Source organism: Pantherophis guttatus, chromosome 7 (assembly GCF_059756535.1).
Source record: "Pantherophis guttatus breed Tessera chromosome 7, ASM5975653v1, whole genome shotgun sequence".
NCBI classification, from domain to species: domain Eukaryota; kingdom Metazoa; phylum Chordata; class Lepidosauria; order Squamata; family Colubridae; genus Pantherophis; species Pantherophis guttatus.
Window position 1 is genome coordinate 25281227 of NC_142069.1, and position 26009 is coordinate 25307235.

The 26009-nt window shown below is 36.7% G+C and overlaps 1 protein-coding gene across 1 annotated transcript in view; it reads right to left on the reverse strand.

Annotated features, from left to right (window-relative positions):
• Nucleotides 1-367: 367 nt before the first annotated feature.
• NUAK1 (NUAK family kinase 1) overlaps nt 368-26009 on the reverse strand; it is a 61101-nt gene continuing 35459 nt past the window's right edge. The window contains exons 3-7 of the mRNA XM_034403520.3: nt 15379-15530; nt 13595-13660; nt 7062-7181; nt 6595-6727; nt 368-3701 (exon numbers count right to left, since the gene is read on the reverse strand). Coding sequence (XP_034259411.1) covers nt 2560-3701; nt 6595-6727; nt 7062-7181; nt 13595-13660; nt 15379-15530 — 1613 coding nt within the window. The 3' untranslated portion in view covers nt 368-2559. The remainder of the gene's footprint in view (nt 3702-6594; nt 6728-7061; nt 7182-13594; nt 13661-15378; nt 15531-26009) is intronic.

Genomic DNA, 26009 nt, shown 5'->3' on the forward strand with positions numbered 1-26009 from the left:
GAGCAAAAATGTACATATGGTACAAGTAGATGATGGAATAGAAAAAAGAATTGCTTGACAAGGTTGAGAAATATGTAAGAACTGGAAGACAAAGGATATGGTAGGTGGATACAATCAATTACTATATTACTAGAATACCTTTGGAAGCATTTCTCTTGACAAATCCAGATGGACAGTACTATAGGCATACTATAAGCATTTAGTGCCATTTTGGATTATTTGATCCAATATGTTTTGGAAGAATACAGTGATCTTTCTGTTATTTGGGAAAAGGAAATTAATTAATTCACTAATCTTAATGGTAGCAACATGCTGTCTACATATACCTGTCATGGTGCCCATCATGTTCTCTGCTGCTTCTGTTTAATTTTTAAGACAGTATTTTACTTTTTAAAAGGAGAAGCTAATCTCCTACAAAGCAAATCTCTATAGGCTTCAAAGGCATTCTTAGACTATAAAAATGTTTGGATATGTGCACATCTGTCCAGAAATAATGCAAAATTAAGCTGGAGTATACAGCATTCTGTGGAGAGAAGCTAGAGAAGGCTTCGAAAGAGTCTTACCAGTCTTTCAGTTACAGTTTGTTTTGTAATTGAACAGGATCATATGGCATTCATTTTAAGAACATTAAAGCTCCCTTCTCATACCAGCTGTTTCATGAAAGCATCTATATCATAGTCCCCAAATTCCAAGTGCATCCACTTTTTCAAAAAGATTTCCTACCTCTGATTTGTATGTTTAGACAGTTTTAACACAAAATAATTTCAACAAAATTATGAGAACTATACAACCACACTGTCCCCTGATTCTAATATTTTAATATCTCTGCTTTGAAATCTTTTGGAATTGGCACTAGATTCCTGTAATTTTGGAGCCTCTAATTAAAGGGGGGCAAATTATGTTCTTTGTAATGAAGCTGGCATAGTTTAAATGAAAGAAGTGCTCTCAGCCTAGTTAGATTTGACTTGGCCTATTTTTTCAACAAAGTGTTACAACACTTTGATTGTGTAAACTACCTTAATAATGTTACTGTACTGCAACTCTGAACTGCTTACTGGGATATGCGTGATCTAAAGTAAGTCAGAAGTCTCAATTGCCCAGGCCTATCAACCACATAGTGCCTATTTAAAAAGAGGCTTACATTCATTCATATAATCCAGTAAACCCAAGCGGTACCTTTATGGGAGTTGAAACCTTTAATTGCAATTTTAGAATTACATCCATGAATCGTGTCTTGTTTTTTCCAATTTGATTCAACTGATCTAACAATATCATCTATAATACATATATATTCTTAAATTGAATTCCTCATGAAGTCTACTACCCTATTATCTTTTTCTTACTCGTAAACTGTACTCCTTCTAAATGTCTATGGAGATTCTCAGTCATCCAAGTCATGGTTGTCCCAAAGGTGCTTTTTCAAAAGACAACTGGGCTGTCAGAACTGAAGAAGCTTCTTGGATGAGAAGCAAAACATCTTCAAAGAAAAAACAAGAAAGTCCAATTGCCTTTTGAAAAAGCACCTTTGGGTGTATTCCTTCTAGTCATCCTCATAACTTTGTTTCTTCTAGCCCGTCACACCACTGCCTATTAACAGGGCTCTGGAAATCTGTCCTAAACTGAGGTCTGCAAAAACTAAAGTCAAAGTCTTTAATAAAACTTAGATTCTGCAGCTCATTAAATCAGTATTAGAACACGTTGCATAACATACTTATGGTTTCATAAATTATCCTTTAGAAAAACTTTATGGTTCCTATAACTTACATAAATGCACAAGTGGTGAAAAGAAACTTATTAAAGGTTTTTGGCACTTCAAACAATTTATTTTTAATTGCAGGCATACAGATTTCCAGAGTCCCCGCTAATGGGAAAATAAAATGGTTTTTGTCTCTCAACTCATCATTTTTTCTACTTTACTATTTCTTGCTAACTGAAGTTCTATAAAAAAAATGAAATATTTCCCACTTAAATTGCTAAATGCTTTTCAAAAGAAAATTATTATAACCAGCATTTCCAATAATTGGATGGACAAGTATGCCCACAAAGCTTTTAGCAAGCATCCCAGTCCTTTTTGCATGTATTTTTGAATTAGGATCTCCTTTGGTTGAAATTCAAGAAACTTCATTAACTTAGATGAAGTTTAATTCATCAGTATGAAGATTGATAAATCCATTTGCCAATAATTTATTATATGTAACTGTTGATTATTTTTTACTCTTAAAGTTATAGCTTTTCCACTAGTTAGTTACCTTCTCTAACAAAAATGAAAAGTACCTTTTTCCAGTTTACATTTAATCTAGTTTCAATTTACTGCGCTGGAAGATTTTTTTTTTTCTATCTGCAAGAGAGTTTTCTTCATATATTACCATAATTTCTTTGGACGTTAGGTAGTATTTTAACTGCATGAATTCCAAGTTTGAATAGTAAGCATGAGGTGGTATTTTCAAAGGGCTTCTCCTTATAACAATGTTGTCACTGTCAGCTAATTGACAATTGGGCCAACTCCATCATAAAGGTACCCAAGACCCTTTCTCTCCAGTCCTACTTTTTCCCCATCTGCTAATTAAGTTTGTTACAGATCTCCAGAGCCTTCTTGTAGACCTGAGTGACATCATCCATGTCTGTTAGAAGAGAAAAACTATCACTTGTCCGATTTCGGTAACGCTTCAGGTACTGTGGTCGTGAGCGGTTTTTTTGAAGTCCTTGGAAATCTTGGATCTGGAGGAAGTTTTCAGCTGACACACAGCTTCTTATTTTAAGTTTGTTCTCTTGCAGGTCCACCAAGTCAAAAGAGTCACTGGAAAGAATGCTGTCATCACTAATCACACTAGAAGGGCGACTGTAACTTCGAGATAATCCATCTACAGCCAAACTTGCTTCCTCCATGCCTTTCGTGACTGGTCTGTCAGAGTGGATCAAAGCTGAATGTGCAGTAGTGGTGGAATACTTGCTACTGTGCTTTAAAATACCCTTCCGTCTGTAGGAATGACTGTAAGACTCTATTCTTAACGTTTCGATGATATTTGGGGATGTGTCACTGTTTCCTACCTCCTCATTATGATTCAGGAGTTCTGAAGATTCACTCCTTTCTGGAGATGAGTAGTATCCAGATTCTCTTTGCTGAGTCTTCTTGAGGATTCCCTTTTTTGGCATTAAAGAAGACTGCTTAGTGCTGTATTTACCCGTTATATCCCCTTCCAAAACACTCTTAATTGGTATACCTATTCTACATAATTCTTGTTCTTTTTTAAAAGTGGAGGGCAATACTGGATTGACTACTCCTTCTATGAATCCTGCACTGTGAGACCGATGTTCACTGTTGCTCCTCTTCTTCAAAATACCTTTTGGCCTCTTGGAGTTTAATTTGCAGGAGTTATCAACTCCTTCTTGGATCGACTGTGCAATGTCATTTTCCTTCTTTGATTTTTTGAGGGATCTCTGTCTCTCTAAATGGACTTCGGATCCTTTTGGTTTAGAAAGGCACTTCATTTTGGTCTCAGTCTCTGGCTGGAGGCCACTGGAACGATGATGCCAGTCTATGAATCTAGATAGCAGAGGGGACTCAGAGTCTTGCAAGGCATCACAATCACAAACAGTACTCTTATAGCCCCAGTTAACCCACCAGTGGTTGGCAATGTCTTCAATGGTTGCTCTGCGCTCAGGATTTACCATCAGCATCCATCTGATCAGGCCACGAGCATCTATTAACAAATAATATACATTAAAGACGTTTCAGTTTAAGATTTTACATTAATACAGAATCTAACATATAATGGAATAATTGCAAATGACACCAAAATTATGCAGGACAATATTTTGGCCTGGAAGAAAGGGATTAAGTAGGTAGGTAGATTTCCTAGGGGTAGATTACTGGTACAAACTGACACTAAATTACTTTTCCATATCATGGCAATGGTATATACATAATACTTAATCATACCGGTCTGTTTTTTCCCCAAGGTTGCTGAATGAATATAGTAAAGAGAAGCACATATGAAGAAACATAGATTCAGAAAATCTATCAATCTTTGCATGTAGATTGTAGGGATAAAGGCAAATGACAATCCATTTCTCGATATATATCTATAGGAATATTTATTATGTAAATATCTAACAGTAGTTTTAAGTGTTATAAGACTTTCCTGAACAACTATACAAATCTTGAATTTAGACTGCTTTTTAAAGGAAAACAACCTGATTTGCACTCTGGAGGCTACAGTATTTTTCGGAGTATAAAATGCACCGGATGCACCTACCTTTTTTGGTGAGGAAAACAAGAAAAAGAAATCTGCCTCTGCCTCCCAGCAATTTTGCCTCGTTGCAGCAAACAGCAAATAGCCTGCTTTACTTTCATTTTCATTTTCAGCATAGCTTGCTTAGCACAAGAAAAAAAAAATCTGCTCCCAGCAATTTACTTCCTTGCAGCAAGCAGCAGAGGCCCGCGCAAAACAGCTGAGAGCAAAACAGCTGAGAGTCGGGAGGCCGATCCAATCAACTTGTGCTAATTAGGCTGTGCTGAAGCAGAAAGGAGCTGTTTCTTCTTGCTGCTTGCTGCAAGGAGATAAACTGCTGGGAAGCAGAGGCCAAAGGGTGGGGGCGAGTGGGTGGGTGGGGCTACATTCGGTGTATAAGACGCACCCAAATTTTCACCCCCTTTTAGGGGGGAAAAAGGTGCTTCTTATACACCGAAAAAAATGGTAATATTTATCTTTCAGTAAAATTAAGAGTTTGTAATAGAATGTATAAAAATCAAAACATATATATTTGTCGAATATAGTCTACTTGGAGACTGACTGCATATAAGAAATGTACATTGGTGTGTGTATATTTTTTCTAATAGTTAAATGCATATACCGTAACTTGGAACACAACTAGTCCAATTCTTCTATCTTCTACCATCAGATTTACCATCTCCATAATAACAAAGTTAAAATATTTGGTCATTTAATTTTTCAGCCTAGTTTTTTTAAATTGCTGTCAGCAATTCTTCCTTCTGTATATTTAATAAACTGTGAAATATTTGTTGATGGTCAAGATAGAATTAAATTCTTAAGCCAATGATTTGCTCTCCAAAATCTGTTATATTTCTTCTATTCACACACACACACACACACACACACACACACACACACAATTCTAATGGCTGAAATGAAACTCTATCAAGCAACATTTTGTAGCTTGTACAAAATGTTGTACAAGGCTTGTATAGACTAAGAGACCTTTGACTATCACCTAGCTAACTATAGCACATTTGAAAAGTCCCTGTCACTCATATTTGCTATGGTACATGAGGGGAAAAAACAGATATCTCTTGGTCAATGTTTAGGACATTAGACATTATGATCAGCAGCAACATTTCAGCCTGTCAACATGGCAATAATTACCTGGCAGCCAACATTTTAAGAGGGAAGCTGTAATACAGTTCACTTTGTCTTCAAACTGTCTATTATAGGAGTTCTGCATTACAGAAATAAGGGACTGAATAATGATTGGCCAGTAATTATTAAATATAAGATTAGAAATTTAGTTTCAAGTCAAGGCAGCAGGATAATCATGGACATTATTAGAACCTAGGTACCCCAAATCTGTGAGAAAGAAATTAAAATGAGTCATAGAACAGGCAATTGTTTGTTGATGAACAATTTTCAATAGAACTTCCTGGTAAAATCCTGGCTGCTTTATAGGGGCTTCCATTTGTAATCTAAGAGGTGAAAACTGACTGAAAATGAATCACAAAACATGAAGTCCTTATGGTACCCACATAATGAGGGAAAATTAAACATCAAAGAGAATTTTAAAATTGTGGCAAATATTCAACTGGATTGCAATTGAATATATGTGTCTTTATTTCTGTAGTCACCTTTTCAAAATGATTCAGGACAGTGTAGAAATAAAACAAGAAAACAAAAATAATTCCATATAAAATATAGTAAAATTAACAACAAAAATTCTATCTAACAAACAGGTTGAGAACCAAATCCTCCTGACCCAGTGACTGGGGAAAAGGTGGGTTATGTATCGTCATGGTTTTGGTACTTTAATTCCTTGAAGAACAATTCTACATCTATAGCTTGCAGCTCTGCCTAACTAATGGTACTTGTAGCTCTCTGGAATCCACCATTTTCCTTATACTATTCCAAAGTGCTTGTCTCTTTCTGCTGAGAAAGACTGTGGACATATACATATATTTTCAAGTATAGACTTGAGAAATAATTTATGGCTTCTCCTTGCCCCTTTAGGGCAGCTGATAATACTTTCCAGCTATCGTACATCAGAAATACTTGTTGCTTTGGACAGCTATCTTCCTCAAACTTCTCACAATACCCTTTTGAAAATCAAAAGCATTTCCAGCTATCGTACATCAGAAATACTTGTTGCTTTGGACAGCTATCTTCCTCAAACTTCTCACAATACCCTTTTGAAAATCAAAAGCAGCCAGATAGCCTTTGATGCAAACTGAGAATCCTTAGTTTTTATTGCAATATTTCTGTTTTATCCATCCAACACTTCCACATACCAAACATCAGAAAGGATGTAAAACAAGCTATTAGAAATCCCTATTATGTCAATGCACTATGACACATCTTTTGATACCTGAGGGCTGTGTTGGCTCACGATATTCTCCACTACTGATCTGCCTGATCAGATTTTTGTGATCAAAGCCATCAAAGGGCATTGTTCCGTAAACCAGAGTATAAAGTAAAACACCAAGAGCCCAGCTGTCAACCTAAAGCAGAAAGATAAGAAATGTAAGGAGTAAAATAGGGTGACTCCTGAAGATGCTGAAATTACTAAAAAAAACAAAACATCCATCTACCATTATTAAAAAAACACATAAGTATTCTGTAGAAAATCCATCAATGAACAATGAAAACAAGACTTTAAAACATCTTGTATGCAAAAGATTATTCCTTTTTGTATTAAAAAAAAACATTTCACCAAATTCCAGACACACAGAATATTTACACAAATCAGCTATATAAAATGAATTCATCAATAAATGATTTTATATTTTTCATTCTGTTTTTTTTAAACATTTCTTTCTTCTGAATTCTGTTTACCTCTGGTCCCCGATAAGGTCTTCCATTAACAATTTCAGGAGATGCATATAGTGGACTTCCACAGAAAGTCTGGAGAAATTTATCCTTGTGATAAAGATTTGAAAGACCAAAGTCTGCAATCTATAAAGACAAATTTAGAAGCAGTTGGCTGATGAATAATATGTAACATTAATAAGAGTTTTTTTCCATTCTGTTCCTTTCTTAGTTCCAGAATAGTAGCATGAAGAGTTTATAACAGCTATTATGTTTCTTTTAATTCTGGTTTTATTATTATTATACATTATATATTATATTATATTTCAGTTATATAAAGCATGTGTTATTGTGTTAATAAAACATCGAAGCCAAGATACATCATGTTTTATATGTCTTTTATGGACAACTCAAATGTACATGTATATTGTGAATAAAATAAACATTGGAACCATACAGTGGTGGGTTGCTCCCGGTTCTGTCCAGTTCTATAGAACCGGTAGTAAAATCAGCAGGAGGCTCCGCCCACCTGCCCAGACATTATAAATGACAATCTGCACATGCGCAGAAGTGTGCACGCAGCCCCGTTGTGAACCAGTAGTAAAGGTAAGTAGAACCCACCTCTGAACCATACAGCACATATTTGTTATGCTAAAACTATTTTTATGCAAAAAAATTATGCTTGCATACACATTGTACTGCTAATTGAATAAGAATAGTAGTTAGAGGCTGCAAAATATTCTTGAACAGTATTCTGAAAAATTGGAAAATAAAAACTTAGAATGAAAATGAATTTCTAATATTTGGGGTCTTTCTTGGAATGAGGCAATTTGGAAGTCTAGTTGATCCAAATATGTGCTTAGAAATGAAAAAGAATGAGAAGATTCCTAAAATTATAACAAAATATATTTTGGATGAATGACAAGAGGGGATGAAAATGAATGAAAAGGTAGGATAAAAATCTAATGAATAAGAACATAGAGTTGGAAGGGACCTTAGAGGTCTTCTACTCCATCCCCCGGCTTGAGCAGGAGACCCTATACTATTTCAGAATAAATAAACTCCAGCTTGTTTGGGAGAAACTCTATTCAATAGCAAATAAGAGGAAGAGGAAGGATTGTTGCTCACCCCCTTTGAGATTTGAGATTTTGAGTACAGAGCAAAAGTTAGTGTTTAGTTACAACAATCTGTGTCCCTATGGAGAAGGGGTGTCAAGCTCAAGGCCCACGGACAAGATCTGGCCCACAATGTGGTCCACAGGGCAATCCTGGAAATTGTAAGGGGCCGGGCCGCATCACTTGTTCCTGGTCTACCCAATGCGAAGAGGAAACATGCCAGCAGTTTGGGGAGTGGCGTCAAGCTGGTCACGCCCACCCAGTCTGCCACACCCACTTGGCCCCCCAAGGTCCTGATGCGACCCTCAATGAAATTGAGTTTGACACCCCTGCTATAGAGGGGGGGGAAATAAAACTAGGGGAAGAGGATTCTTTCAATTTCAGAACACCTGTATCTTGCAGGCTAATGAAATAAGAACACTTTTTACCTCATACTGGCAAGGTTTCTACAATCCTCCCCTCTAATTTATCAAACTAGATAGGAATGTTGCCTTCTCTACAGCATAAAAATTGACAGGGTCATTTGTCCAAGTGGCCTTAAAGTGTTCTGTGAATTTAACATGCATTCCTAGCAGGAGATAATTATTCAGTATCTACTTCTTGAATAGTATAATGGAGAGTATACTAAGCTAATGATTGGATGTGGTGGAAAGTCCTACTCTGAAGTAAGAAAACTGCATAGGTAGGCTGTAGGACATTTTCCAGGCTGTCCTTTTTGATATTTCATTACAAGGACATTCCAAGACAAGACAGTAGCTATATTAGTGAATTATCATTTCAAGATCAATATCTCAATTAATGTTCCACAGTTTTGGAATTGCATGTACAAAGAAATCCTAGGAAAAAAGGTCCCTGTGTAAAGCCTTCATTGTATGTCTCAAATCCCATTAGAAGCAGCTGGTGTAGAACTTCAGTCTGCAAATTTTCAAAGTTCAGTTTGCAGTTAATTTCCTTAAGTTCTTATCAAATCACTCTGAGGAGTATGCTGGAAATTTATCTTGAGCTCATAATCACAACTCCATGAATCAGTAGATTTCCTTTACTTAAGACTGTAGAGCAGATTTTTCTGACATTCATTGTACAGTTTATTAAGACAATCTATGCTCTTATTGTCCTACAATCTACAAAATACATGGGTACCGACATGCAAATGGGTGTGTAAAGTTTAAATCTCAAACTGGCTCCAAAGCATTTTCATTTTTGACCTTCAGGAAAAAGTATTTCTATTTCAGCCAACTCCTATATTCACAAGTTTATCAGATTTTCTAGTTAAAACTGTCATTTCCCCTCCCCCTCTCTGGAGAACAAAATCATGGTAGCCAAGATTCCTTCAAGTTCTTCTCACTTTAACAGAGCCAAAGAATTCAAATGTTTCCCAAACAGGGAGGGGTTGCTAAAAAACCAGATGCTGTATTCCCTTACCCTCAAGGAAATGATTGTTTCCACTACTTATATTAAATGTAATGAAATTTACTCACTGAATATGATGCTTATACCTTCTTCAATATTTGAGTTTAGGGTAATCTGAATTAACTCAAAATTGGACGGACCATAAGTTTCACACTCAGTGAGTAAATATCATTGTATTTGTAGTGTAAATGAACATTTTTAAGGGAACAATTTCAGCTTGACCTAAATTGTAATACTGGAGAGAGCACTTGCTTTAAGCTTTACACTCGGTGAGTAAATTGCTCATCAAGTAAACTTTAAACAAATGCTATTAAGAAAACAACTTAGAAAAAGGAAGTCCTAAGCACTGTGAAAATTGAGAAATATAAAACTGTAGGTTTAGATGTGTACTGTATATATACAGAAATTTCAAAACAGGACTGCATTGTCCTATTGGACAAATGGTTGCATTGTTCCACTATATAAATGGAATACTAGCAAAATTGAATCCAAAATTAAAGGGGCATTGGCCTGAAAGGGATTTTGCAACCAAAAGAGTACAAAGAGTAACAAAACAACTTTTGGCTTTATATATAGTCCTCAATTTACAATCACAATTGGGACCAGAATTTCTGTTGCTAAGCAAGGCAGTTGTTAAGTAGGTTGTGCCCAATTTTATGACCTTTTTGCCACATTGTTGTTAAGAGAATCACTGCAATTGTTAAGTAAATCTGGCTTAACCATGTAAGTCACTGGGTAAGACTATGGTTCACTAGTTATTTTTCATACATAGTTCAGATACTGGGCCATTGGGAAGAAACTAAGCAAAGTTTCATTTTTTTTCCTCTTGAATTTCACATTAGGAAAAATACATAATGGGAGGGAGAAAGGGAAGAGGCTGTAAGAGATGCCACATAACCGAAGGTGACTCCTTGTCTAGCAGACATAACAAATTTGTCCTGTTTCAGACTGGGAGAGAGAGACAGAGAAAAAACAGGGAGGGGAATTCAATGCGTGTTGGCCAAAACCCATCAAATGTACTTACGTCTTTTACAATGGAAAAAGAGACAGAAGTAGAAGGAGGACAGTTCCCATCCTACATTTCTTACAAGGAAGTAACAGATATGGTGAGATCCCACAAAGGGTATCTTGGAAGAGGACTGAATTCAATTTCCATGATTAGGTAGAATGATTGTTGCCAGAAGGGTTCTGGTTTTGGCCAAATTATTCTGGGGAATTATGGTTTATATAAAAAAAATACAAACCTCATTCCAAACATCAAGGGGAAAAAATCTAGGCAATAGTGCAAAAACCAAACACTGGTCTATCTCTCAGAGCACACTGTCAAAGGCTGCCAGTTTTATTATAATATAGTATTATCAGTTATATATCCATGATATAAAAAGCACTTGCTTATATTATGTTAAAATTAGACTTTAATAAGGGTTGTATGCTTTTTCCCCACAAAGGGTAGCCTTCTAGCTTATAGTCTTCTATGGAAAAAATACACTCCAAAGTATCTTAAAACCAGTGGTGGGTTCCAACCAGTGTTACCACCGGTTCTCTTCACACACGCGCTTTGCGCACGATCGCCGCACGCATGCTCGCTTCACTTGCACGCACGCCGAACCTAAGCACATTAGGTTTCTGCCCAGCTGAGGTGCGGCAATCCACTCTGCCGCGCCTATCAGCTGGGCTAAAAAACGAGTAATAAAGGTAGGAATAACGCGGGGGCGAGTGGGAGGGCCCAGCTCCCAGTCAAAGAGAATCGGTTCAGTGGTGTCACATCATTACCACTACCGGGTCGCCCGAACCGGGCCGAACCGGGACCAACCCACACTGCTTAAAACCATCTAAATGCATATAATGTACATTTTTATAGGATCCCAGTCCATACTGTGGGATTCATGAAGTATATTACTGAAAAAATGTGTGTGTGTGTGTATGTATGTACGTATGTACATGTACGTATACATACACATACACATACACACATACATACTGTATAGTATGGGGGGGGGAGGAGAGAAACAGGAAAAGATAGGTAGAAATATAAAAGGAGAGATGAGACTGCAAGAATTACAATGACCTTGAAGCAGTGGTTAGCTGTGACAGAGGCATTCATGTATTGAAGATAAGAAACACTAGACTTTGTTTAACTCATAGAAAAGATAGAACTTTTAATGAATTCTAGTTCAATTGTTTCATGAAGAATTTAATTTGTAGAATATATTGTTTCATTATGCAATTCTTTGTTCATACTAACACAAATACAAGAATCAAATACTAGGCACCCTCAACATCAACCTACAAGAAAGCCAAAATGGTGATATGTATAGTAATATGACCATGTAAAGCCACTATTTTGTCCTTGGGCCCCAAATTCTGATGCAACCACATAGGTTGCTACATTTAGATGATGACACCAGGAACATTTTATATTACACACACACACACACACACACACACACACACACACACACGCTCTCCCCCTCACCCGTGTCCTGAAGTAGATTCCAATGTTACTTCCACTAAATAACTGCCTGGGCAACACTAATATTATTCAGAACCTCAAGGGACTTTCATGGGAAGAACCTTACAATTACTTCTAGTTCAATGTAATATATACAATCAATATCCATATACACTTTATATTAGATCACATGAAGTCTGGAAGCATCTTTTCAAATTATCACATTTCATTAAAAGGTATAAGCTTTTATGAACAACAGCTCACTTTACCAGATGCATCTTCTATTCTTCTCCTACACACTTTATATTGGATAAACTGATCAATCCCTATGGAATATATGCAACCAAACCTGACAACCCAAATAGCAACTTTGCAACGAAATACAATAAATGTGTGATATATGTAATATTACTTTCATGAATCATGTGAGAAAGAATTATTACTAAGGATGTCTCTTAGATATGGACCAATACCATCCATTAAGTATTTTTTTTCCTCCTCCTCCTCCTCCTTCCTAGCATATTCCTGCAAGTGCAGGGTCCACTTTTCACATCATTGAGCACCACTTTGCATGGTCAGCTGCGTCTCAAGGGCGCAGGGCTGCAGCTTGCATATCTTTGTTGATGGTGTTTTGCCATCTCTGTTTTGGGCACCCGCAAGGTCGCTGGACATTGACTTCTACTTGCAGTCTTGGCAATGGTGGCAACCCATTAAGTATTACATATTACATATATTTGAGAAATAAGGGATGTGTTTATATTTCAAGTAGCACTAATGGGGTTCTCAGATGGCATGCCAATTGTAGTTATTGACCCGATTCAGATCTGTTTTACACCACCCTGGTTACAACATCATGTGCTGTCATGCTATAGTATTAAGAAACCTGATTCAATATAAGAAAAATATTTATTATATAATTATAATATTATACAATTAAGCATACTTAGAATTTTAAATAATGGAATGTGAATTTTGGAAGCAGGAATAGTTTCCCATCAAAGCATCACGTAGCTTGTATTTTAGCCATTCCTTTTTTCCAAGAAGAATGAAAAGGTCATTCCCATGCTTTTACTAGAGATTTTTGACATAGTTATGACATCACCAAAAACTAATGTGAAAGCTATCATTGTGCCTGGAGTTCTAAGGCCACTTCCTAATGAAGGACATGTGCTCTGCTTGAGTTTATTTTGAAAGTGGATTTGCTTATTTTTCAGATGCTATCAAAGGAATGTTCAGAGGGCGAAATAAGCACTTGAAACTTGTAAGCCAAAAAACGGTGCATAGTCCCGACAGCCAGCAAAAAAGTCATCTGTAAAATACATTATCTGATGTATGCAGATCCCTGTGAAAGGGATCTACTGATCCTTGTGTTGATTGCTGTTATTGCTTTTTTTAAAAGGGAGGAAAACTGCTACTTTAGTTTTAAACTAAATAAAAGTCTTAATTCATTTTTAAATCATCACAAAGATGGTCCCTATATTCTGTAAACAGATGCTGCAAAGTAGCAACTTTGATAAAAATGTTTAAGGCGAGATAGATAGATAGATAAATAGATAGATAGATAGATTATGAAGGATGTTTACCTTGATGTTACAATTGTCATCAAGAAGAATATTTTCCAGTTTTAAATCCCTGTGAACGACACCATTCTGAAAGAAGACATTTAAAAAAAAAACATGCAGATGAATATAAAGGAGATTCTAGAGATGTGGGGGGGCAGTGTAATATTGGCCAAATTAAAGAAGCAAAGCATCAGGGTGGTCTTTGCATTTACACTTCAGTCATAATACTAGTAACTAGTGATAGGAGATGCATTAGTCACTTGCTGTGTGGTTAGGAGAAGAATGATTGGAATTTGTCCACCCACAAAGCCTGTAAAACAGCAGGGGAACTCTTTTCGGAACTTAATCCCAACCCCAATCTGCCCTTCACAATGTAAAAGTAATATAGTCTTCCCAGGCTTTAGAAAACAATCCCTACCAAGGTATGTTAGTACAGTACTTGCAAAAGGCCTGGTAAATCTATCAGCTCGCCTTTTTAGGCATGATGACTTATACTGTACCCTTCAAAGGCTGCTTAAATATGAGTCTGAAATCTAATAACTTCTTAAAATTCATTAACGTTAAAATTATAAAAAGTAAAAACTACAACCTGTGTTTTAAGTGGAAAACTGTCTGCCTTCCTCTTCAAAATGCTTTATATATTCCATGCTATGTTCCCTACAGTGTAAATTAATCCTGTTGGAACCACTTTGCAACAATATAATCCGCCTGGAGCGTTCTCTTACTGTGTCATTATTATGCAAGAACAACTTGCAGGGATTCTTCTGATCTTGTGAACTCTGAAGGGGTGGGCAGGGTTTTTGGCAGCATGAACTCTCTGGGTGGACCTCATGCTACACTAGGCTCTTCAGAAAGCTAGATACTGTAGGGTGAATGCATTTGAATTTGAGAGAGGCTGTGCTTCCTGTCTTGAAGATTGTGGTACACCCCTTCCTGAAGAGGCCACTTCTTCATCTCATCATGTTGGATAAATCCTGCACAGTTTCCAACTTTCCCTTCTTGTACAGAAGCTAGAAATAATCCTGAAACTCAACACTTCAGATCTAGGTATGAGATTGAAATGGAACTGGTCACTCTTATGGATGATCTTGATTAAGACTTAAGTAAAAGAGTACAGGCCTACTGAATTTCTCAGTTGGGTTTGATACTATTGACCATGGAATTCTTTTGGACTATCATTTGGAAGAGGGCACCATTGTGCAGGGGTTGGGAGCAACATAGTGGACATTTTCAGTCATTGATAATGAGTGAGGGAGCAATCAAGCTCTTGGCAATAGCACTTACACTTATGGTATATACCGCTTCACACTGCTTTACAGACCTCTCTAAGCAGTTTACACAGTCAGCATATTCCCCCCAACAATCTGGGTCTTCATGTTACCAAACTTGGAAGAATGGAAGGCTGAGTCAAACTTGAGTTGGTGAGACTCAAACTGCCAAACTGCTAGCAGCTGGCAGTCAGCAGAACTACATGAAACTACTGGGTGAAGGTACAGGTAGTCCTTACTTAATGATCACAACTGGCAGCTCCATCTCTAAGTAATGCAGTCATATCATTTTACTGGACAGGAAAAGCAGTGGAAACAGTGGAATGGAACAAAACAGACTGAAACTGAATTTTTAAAAAGATGGAGTTGCTATTTGTCTAGAAGCCAACTTGTTTGAGAGAGAGGCCTACACTAAATTGAAACCTAGTTTTAGTTGCTCTGATATAATTTAATCTTATAGTCTGAAATCGGGTATGAAAGAAAGTGCACATAATGCAAAGATTATCACCACATACCTCCAAATATTTTTTTACTCACCTTATGACAATAATGAACTGCTGAAACAATTTGCCGGAAGAAGTGTCTTGTCTCTCTTTCATTTAGCCTTCGCCTCTCACTGATGTAATCATACAATTCCCCTTTACTTGCATATTCCATGATGATCACTATTTTATCTTTGTTCTCAAATACTAAGATAAGATAAAACCAAACACTTTTATTTTATTATATTGATAAATTAAATGCAAAATACTCGTATACACTTATAAGCAATCACAGCTAGCATCTTCCAATGTAGAGATGCACAAATTACTCAGTTTCAAGTCAAAAACAGTTTCGAGTATGTTCTTTCTTAATTTATCATTTTTGCAGTTTAGACACAGAATTAGGCACATTTTAAAAATTTAAAATACTTTTAAAGTTTATAATACTTCGAAATATTTTTCACAATTCTAAGCATATTTTCTATCAAAATATGTATTTCAAGCAAAATTTTGTCATAGAGTAGATATCTTATAAACACCATACCTTATAAACACTGATACATTTTTGAACTTTAAATTGAACCAAAGGATTTAAAATAATGAAAATTAATTCCAATCTGCCTACTAATCAATAGATAATGTTTAAATGCAAATACAAATAAAAATTCAGTAACATTTTCCCATAATGTTTCCCTAGGTTCTTCTAGTAACCTCATTAAAATTGTTGCGACTGCATCTTTTTCTCACTTTCATAAATATAAGTAGACATTTTATTTGAAGACTTGTTTTTAATTAGGAAAGAACAAGCAAAAAAGAGAAGTATATTGTGAATAGGGGGGAGAAACGTTTACTAAATAACTTTGATCCGCACAGGCAACCAATTAAGTAATTTATATGGGCTGCAGAATTTTCTTCAGGAATATAATAAATTATCAACATAATATTTAATACATTTCCTTCCTTGCCTAATAAAAATATTAATTTCCCACTCGGAGCACAAATGAAACTGAAATTATACCTTTTTCTTGGTCATGCTGACATTAACAGAGAAGAATGGATTACTACTGAATTAGCAATCAACATGTAATATAAAACCTACGCTGTTGGTTGATGCTCTTTTGAAGAGGGGTAAATAGGCAAAATGTAAAATAATGTGTGCTGTGGATATGTTATAAGTCACTTATACAAAAATAATTAGAGCAATTTTTCATAAAGGAAGCACAATATCCAGTGAGCTCAACTGAAGAGACATCTGGCTGTCATAGGAGGCTGCAAAGTAAGAAAAACATGCTCTAGTGCTTTACACACTCTGCTTGCCTTGCCTGTCTCCAAGAACCAGGGTTTCACTATGGAATAAATGTGTATTCCTGTGTCAAGGAAAATGAATATGCTATTAAAATTAAGTATGTGGATATTCAAGGCCAATGAAATCTTTAACTGTGCATAGAGCTTTGGGGTTATGCGTCACAGAGATCAGTCTCCTGATATTTCAACAGGCAACTGTGGCTGGCATCTTCAGAGGCTGTGTGGTGCATAATCCCAAAGCTCTATGGAATTATGCACCAAACAAACCACCTTGCCTCTGAAGATGCCAACCACAGTTGCCTGTAAAATGTCAGGAAACTGGTGACTGAAGCACAACATTGCCCAATAGATACTGTCTATGAAAGGCCACACCAATATATTTTAGAGCTTCACTATCACACATAGTGATGGCCGTATACAGTAGGTTATTTTAAAAGAGATGGATAAATTGGTGGAAATGGGTATACTGTAAGTCTTAGGAAGGCTGTTTGCTAAGTCCAGAATTAAGGGAAGCCTATCTTGCATATCAGCTGCTAGTGAGGAAAAGTGAAGAGTGTCTATCATGCTTCTTCCATGTTTATGGCAGAACCATCCTGTACTTACTAAGATCAGATTAAAATTCTATGGATCTTGACTGATAACAGCTTTCCAAGATTCCTAGTAGATACTTTTTCAGGTCTCAGTAAAATAAAATTATCAAATGGTAATTGCTCATAAGTGAACCTGGAAAAACTATCTCTCTGGGTAGCTTTTTAAATAAACACTTCCATTAAGTAAGCATTTATGCCATCAATTTCTGAGATATTGATACGTTTAAGCGATCATCTTATAATATACTGTATTTTGTAACACTGCTAAGTGCAAACATTTTTAGCTGTAATTTTATTTATTACAAATAAAAAAGAATTAAATATGTATTCTTCCCTATTAAAATCTAAATTTCAAGTTTAAATATAGTCAGTTATACTATAACCAATTCTGGTATAACTATTTGGAATGCTTGGCTCACTGTGTTTTTGCTCCATTTGATTTATGACCTGTCATCGTAATGCAGGTTATTCTAAATCTGGGAGAACTTCTATATAGGCTCTGTGCTGCTGCTACCACCAACTAATTCACAGAAAAAATACAATGAGAAATGTCTGCTTGCAGATACGAGATACTGTAGAGACGTGGCTCAGTGACTATGATACATAGCAGATTATTTAAAATAGGTGTTAGGAATCGGTTCACCAGAAAGGTTCATTTGTTCCTTTTCTTACATGAATTGGTCAAATAAAAACCTTCCTTATAATGGCATTGGTTGTGCTTTTTGATGACCTTTGGCAAGAACAGGATGGGGTGGTGCATGCATCTTTGCTGTATTTGAGCTCTCCACAGCCTTCAGTATCCTCAACATAGTATCCTTCTGGAGAGCTTTGGGGGGGTCAGGATTGGTGGGTACTATGTTGCTCTGGTTCACTTCCTTCCTCTGTGGTTGATCCCAGTCAGTATTGATAGGAAATGAGAGGTCTGGCCCTCATCCACAGAGTTCTGCAGGCTTGCGGGTGGTGGTGGTGGTGGTGGTGGTGGTGGCAGTGGCTCAGCAGTTAAAATACTGATCTTGTCAGCTTGAAGCTCGACAGTGCGAGTTCAAGACCCGAGAACCACACAATGGTGCCCCAGCTCCTGTCAACCTAGCAATTCAAAAGCATGCAAATGCAAGTAGATAAATAGGTACTACTTTGGCAGGAAGGCATTCTGTATTTTCATACTGGCCACCTGATGATGGATACATCTCTCAGGCAATACAGGCTCCCTTGGTTGAGAATCAGAGATGAGCACCAGCCCTTCAAGTTAGTCCCAACTGGACAGGGGAAACCTTTAAACTTTAAGGAGGACTCAGTACTTTCGCTGCTAACCCTAACCCTAAACCTTCCCTTAGGAAGATCCCCCCTCCTAAGGAAGTCCATCTAGTGGGACCAAGAAGGAGGGCCTTCTCTGTAGTGACTCTCTCCCTGTGGAATGTCATCCCTGCAGAAATACGTTTGACCTATACTCTGACACTCTTTTTTAATGCCATGAAGACATGGTTCTGCCTACAGGCTTAGGGACCCTAGAACGATATGGAGCCCATCAAGTGGCTGGTCTGATTGTTGTGGCAAGGGTTGTTGGAAGCCATAAGGATTTATACTGGGATTTTATGTTTGTAAGCCACCTAGAGTCACCAAGAGTGAGTTGGACAGCCATATATATTTTCTGAATGAATGAATGAATGAATGAATGAATGAATGAATGAATGAATTCCCTGATATAAGAAACAATAAATAAGCAACCAAGTCATGTTTTTGAAGGATTTGAATCAGTGCTGGGTTTCAAAAATTTTTACTACCGGTTCTGTGGGTGTGGCTTGTTGGGTGTGGCATGGCTTGGTGGGCGTGGCTTGGTGGGCATGGCAGGGGAAGGATACTGCAAAATCCCCATTTCCTCCCAATCAGCTGGGACTCGGGAGGCAGAGAATAGATGGGGGCGGGGCCAGTCAGAGGTGGCATTTACCAGTTGTCCGAACTACTCAAAATTTCCGCTACCGGTTTTCCAGAACTGGTTAAAACCTGCTGAAACCCACCTCTGATTTGAATAGGGCTTATATAATATAATAAGAACTGTCAATCAAGAATGTCTATTTATTATGGCTACATTTCAGTTCTGTACTGCTGCCTTTTAGCAAGTCATCAGAACCTCACCCTAGATCTGTTTCTGAACACTGACAACTTTAAGATTGAAGACTTCAACTCTAGTCCACACATCTTAAAGTTACCAAGATTGAGAAACTGAAGTATTCTCAATCCCTACACTGAACTCACCTACCTAAAATTATTATAAGGCCCCTAGCCTGAAAAGATTAGAAAGAGGTCCTACTTGGGTTGGGATTCTGTTTGAGAAACAATGGATTTTGTGGTTATGTGGGATTCTTTGGCTCTGATTCTAAGTTATTCTCTAACAGCTGCCTACATTTCAGTCTTGGCAATCCATGTTAATCATCTTGATTCAATGTTCAAATGTTTTCCATCTTCACCTGCCCCCTGTCCACCCACATCCTTTCAAAAAAGAAAAGTTCCTTAAATAAGAATCTTGTTATGTAAGTAACTATTTTACTCTGAAATAGAAGGATTTTTTGATGCAGCCCTGGAAGAATTTACAGGATGACTAAATATTTCCTATAAATATTTATTTACCTGTTCAGATATTACCTCATTGCTATTTATCCAGCAAACTAAATTTCATTTCATCTCTACAAAAATCATTGGGGGAGGAAGGAGCCAGTTTGGTCTAGTGGTTAAGGCACCAGGCTAGAGAAAGGGAGAGCATGAGTTCAAGTCCTGCCTTAGCCATAAACGCTGGCTGGGTGATTTGGGGCCAGTAACTCTCTCTCAGGCCAAGCCACCTCACAGGGTTGTTATTGTTGTGGGGAAAATAGGAGGAGGAAGAAAGTGTATTGGATATGTTCACTGCTTTATTTGTAAAAATGATAAAGGTGGGATACAAATAAATAAATACTGCAGGAAAAAACCTAAAATGTGATACAGGTGGCCCTCGATTTACAACCACAATTGGGATCAGAATTTCTGTTGCTAAGCAAAGCAATTGTTAAGTGAATCTCATAATCATTAAGCAAATCCAGCTTCCCCCATTGCTTGCTTGCCAGAAATTATTTGAGAAAGTTGTAAATGGCAATCACCTGATCCCAGGATGATGCAACCATCATAAATACATTCCAGTTTCCAAGTACCACAATTCTGATCACATGACTGTGAGACCACTGCAATCAGTGGTCATAAGTGTGAGAACTGGTCATAAATCACTTTTTTCACTTGTATTGTAACTTTGAACAGTTGCTAAAGGAATGTTGTACGTTGAGAACTACCTTCAATTGGATGTGTATATATGCTTTTTCCAGTTCCATAAACTATTCCAGAAGGTTTTTATGCAATTAGTCTAAAGTATTTATGTTCAAACACTGAATATATTTACTTCCGCCCTTAGATTCTAAGAAGGAATTTGTTTATTTGATATCTTTGTCTCTGCATTATTTTTTAATTCCTTGTTTCTGAACATCTAATTGAAAACACATATTTTGGCTTTGGATTTTACTAAAACATAAGGAATGTAAAAACTGGGAAAGAATTTAATTCTAGTTACCAAAGATATGTCTGAGTCAAAGTACATTTTGTAACATAGCGTTTCTCAGCCCATTATTCTACTATTCATAATAATTCCTGAATGTAATTTGTCTAACTATATTTAGAATGTTGAAATGATGAGCTCAGCTTCTATTTAGAGCTATAAAACAGAAAACCTCGCTAGCACAAAGACTTCCCTCTACTTCTGCCTATTCAGAGTTTTCGAATTCTTTGCATCCAGTGAGGCATCATATTCCTCTTTAAAACATACTTGGTCATTAAAAAGAAAACTGAGACTTCATTATTAAGCCAACATGTTTTTAAAGCGAAACTGGTACATTGGTATATGCGCAGTGACATACTCTAACAAAACTGAATTTAAACAGTCATGGACCATTCTGCCTAATTCTTACATGGTTTTTAGATCTTTTATAAGTGTTACTTTATAACTAAGATGGGAATTTATTTTTTTATTTTGGAATCCTAAAATTTCATTGAAAACTGCAGATGCTTAATTTTTTTCCCAAAAAAACAGACATCTACCTTGAAAGTTGGTTACTTTTTGTTTACATGTAACCTCAGGATAAAAATTTTGGTTTGTTATTTTAAGAGAGGCAGTCAATCGCCTCACACTGGAACATCTGAATTCTCCTCATGTCTTTGCTCTATATCAGAACAATCTTCTAAATTAGTTTCAGTGTGTTGACATTCCTTCCATCTGGTGTCTTTCCATAAAATGGTGTTTTTATTAACATCCCCCGCCCTTGCAACAGTCAGAAGTACCATTGCAATGATACAAAGTGCTCCTATATTAAATGATAGTCAAATCAGAACAGCAAGTGAACATAATTTCAGAGACACATGCCAGTATAACTTTTTCACTGACCAAAAGCTAAAATTCTTCAAGAAAAAAAAGCCTTTTTTTTCTTACATATATTTAAATGATTGGAAAAATATTATCTAAAATATATTACAACTTATCTGTTCAGTCCAATACGATTAACATTGCTTGAATATAACTTTACCAATGCTCTAGAACAGGGGTCTGCAACCTTAAACACTGAAAGAGCATTTGGACCCATTTCCCACAGAAAAGAAAACACCGGGAGCCACAAAACCCTTCCTGTGCCTGACTATTTCTTGAGCGGCCACAAAACTAGCATATGTAGTTGAATTAAATGTTCTGTTTTCTTCTGAAACTTTTCTTTTCTTGGTTTATCCATGGTTGGCCTACCGGAGGTTGAAAAGCTCAATAAATCGCGTGCCAGCAGGTGTTGCACATTGGCGGTTGTGACGCATATTTTGAGTGACGGGGAGCTGCAGCAGAGGGGTGAAAGAGCCACAGGTTGCAGCAGAGGGGTGAAAGAGCCACAGGTTGCTGACCCCTGCTCTAGAATATGATTTAAATTATTACATCAATATTGAAATTTTATCAGACAATGTTTCATGCAATTTAATAGATACAAATGTGTGTCTCCTAAACCGTCACTTAATTAGGTATCATTCAAATCATCATCATCATCAAATGTTAAACATAATATTATAAAGCATTTGTTAATAGCAATACGTATTAAACACTGAAGGTTGTTTTCTTTATGAATTGACTAGATATAGAACACTGAGTACAATACCAATACATAAAAAATAACGTTGGAAATATTTTGTTGATTGGTTTTGTTCATGCCCAAAATCCTAACCAAAAAAATGCTAAGATCTAGATTCCTATTAATTCTAGAGTTCCAGACTTGAACTCAGGCATATTCATGTCTCTTTTAAAAAGAAGTTAAATATCATTCTTACTGCTTTCTAGAGGCCCTTATGCTACTTTTGATAAGATCTTACAACAGTACAATATGTATGAGAATCAGCTAATGCATACCATAATAGCTTAGCTCTTTCAGCAAAAGAAAGTCACGCCTACAGCATGACTTCTAAAAAGAGAATGCAACGCTTGCCTAGTTTCCTACAATATTTCTCAGAAAAAATTATTGTAATATTCTATTATTTATTCTCTGGTTTTTATAAGCAGATTTTTCCACCGGGAGGCTCAAGGGCAATGTAATATTTTCCCCCCAATGAACATATAACAAGTTTTCAGATTTCAGGCAAATTATTTTGCCTTCATAACAAACTGCCATAAAATATATCTGGATATTAGAGAAGATGCTTTTTTTTCTACCTACAACTAGGTTACAGTAATTGAACAAAGATGTGACTGAGGCCCAGATCTGAGAAACCCAGGCACACAGTGTATGATATAAATTATTTAAATTTAGAAAATATGGCAAATTGCCAATTTTGTTTAACCTTGATAGTCTGGATTTCTTTGAATAAGGAGCTTTGGGTGTTAAATTATACTGACTGCAAGGATGTCAAGTACTGTGGAGCATGTGATTTTGAGATTAGATTAATTGATTCTCAATCATTAGGTTTTACACACACACACACACACACACACACACAAGTCTTGGGTGTTACTATGTACAAACAATAGAAATAGAAGTGCCAAAAGTTGAACTAAAAGGAATTGAATTACGGTAGTTAATAGTTAAATACTATTTTTAAAGCAATTAAGCTAAATGGCTGACATAACACATTCTTCGAGTTGACAAAGGTGAACCTCAGCCCAACATGATTTTTCCTGTTTTATTTAATGAAGATTTTTTTTAATGAAGAATATCAATGAATAGGCACTAAAAGCATTTAGGATGAAATTTTAAATGTGTTATTTTGAAAAAAAAAATCCAAAATGAAGTACTGGGAATCAAATTCTACACATATTAACATGCATTTTATGTGCACATGTAATCTATACATTCTGTTCACAAAGCAACTTTTCAAGTTTTTATAACAGTTAACTTAGTTATATATCAGATCCACTATGAAAACATGTCCTGATGATTTTATGTATTCAATTAATTTATTGTTCGTCTTTTTCCATCACAATTTGAACACAATATGTCAATAATATTTCTCAATAGAAACTTCTGAGTAGTAAGGAGGCGAAGTGAATGCATCACCAGCACAATTAAATCCCCTGCTTAGATGTATATTATCATATGTATTACATTTCTGAGAGGGAGGTTAGTATATGTGACATTGCAGTTGTATTTAACATAGAACATACAGATTCACCATTAGTAACTGTACTCAAGATTATTCAACTATTGTCAGATTTCTGAATATTTCTGCTCATAATTCTCCTTTTATGCTTCAACCAACCGGTTTTCAATCACTAATCCAATTTTATGAACCAGTGCTCAGAGTATGCAGAGAGGCAGGGCTAAAGTGACAAGTAGACTTTCTCTCTGTCTGACTGACAATTAATACAGGCAAGCAGCACTAAAGGAGTAAGCAGGGTTGTAACCAGCTGATTGTAAATGCTTTTAGTACAGTTGTGCTGAGGCAGTTAGTAGGCTCTCACACGTGAACCTACAGAAACTGCAATGGTCTACCTGCCTGACCTCCCCAGATCAGATTCAGCAACATTGCTTTGAATTGGCGTTTTTTTCATGCTCACATGAAAAATGACTAGCAGATAGATGCTTCACTGACGTAAGAGGACATGCATGTCTTCTAAATAATTTTTGGAACACATGTGGCACTAAAATGTAAAGGGGCCTTAGGCAATATCCCACTGTAGCCACTGGGAGTCCCCATGGATTAAAGAAATAGTTATTTCTAGACATTAACTTCAGTAAGGATTTTGCACTGTCTTCAAACCACATTTTAGGAAGTATACGGTCCTGTTTGCTATATAATTTAGCATACTGTTTTTTATTTATTTATGTTATTTGTCAAATTTATTTGCAACCACCTTGCAGTTCAAGGAGACTCTGAGTGGACTTTTCCGCTTTTCATATAAATTTAAGATATATTGGAAACAGAGTTTGTATTAAAATTATTATGTTCATAGTAAGCTTCATCACTATTAGTCTTCCTCGTGAGAAAGTCCGATTGTGAGGTTCTTGCAAATGCCATTCCCTCAACGATGAGACCCTTAATGAATCTTTTCTCCTACTTCTAACTGGATGGGCAGATTCAGCCAGAAGCAAATGTCATGACATGTGCTAATCATGATTTTGAATTGCACCAGAATCAGACCGAGCTCCCATAGTAGTCTTATGGACAAATATAGGGACATCTATACCTACATGGGCCACTGCATGGTCCACCAACTGAAATTTTGGATGGTGTTCAAGGACAGACACATACAGAACAAACTATAACAGTCTAATTACAAAATAAGAAGAAGGCGAATCATGCCTCCTAATCCAGAAAGTGCCACAGTTGTTGCAACATATGTGCCAAGAAAGGGCCTCTTGGCCACAGATTCCACCTTCTGCTCAAACAGGAGGAGTCCTAAATTGCAATCTCTGTCCAAGGGAGAACAATACTCTCAAGATCTAAGGAAGGATTATTCTAAAATTTGGTTGATCTTTGAATACATAGTCACTCCATCTCACCATGATTCAGTTTGAGCTGTTATTCCCCACTCAGATCCCAAGAGCTACCAGATACTGTATTTACTACCCAACCAAATATGAAGATGTATAATTGGGGTATCATCTATATATTAATGATAGGTTGGCCCATGCCAATGGAAATATTACGTACTTTAGATGTTATTTTCCATTTGTAACCTTTCTATATTGTCTTCCATCCTTTTTTTTCCTTGTCACAGAAAACATGTTACTAAGATGTTGAATTAGGAGCACAAAGACCCATAACTAGGATCTCAGCCATGGGCTGGGAGAAGAGGGAAAGAATCCTTCCCTCAATAAAGGTGGAGGCCTCAGACACAACCTGTCCCCATTTTTTATGCTGCTTTTTCATCAGTACCCAGGAAGATTAAGACCAGTTCACAGGTTCACTAGGGTGGCCACACTTAACAACCCACTTAGGGCAAAAGATTTAGGAGTTAGAATATTTACATCCCAATCACTCTCTGCTTACTCACCTAATGAGCCTATCCAGATTAGGTGAGAAATGAAACTCTCCTGGAGGACATGTATGAGGTTCCCATAACCAACTTGTCCATACTGAAGAAGCTACTTGGATAAGCAACAAACCAACAAACCAAGAAGAAGTCAAGTTGCCATAATGCAACTTCCAGACAACTCTACCTGGATGACTGAGAATCTTCACTGACATCAGCCATAGAAGTTCATTCACTTTGTGTCAGGCACTTCTGTGGCCCAACGCATTTTGATGGGTTACG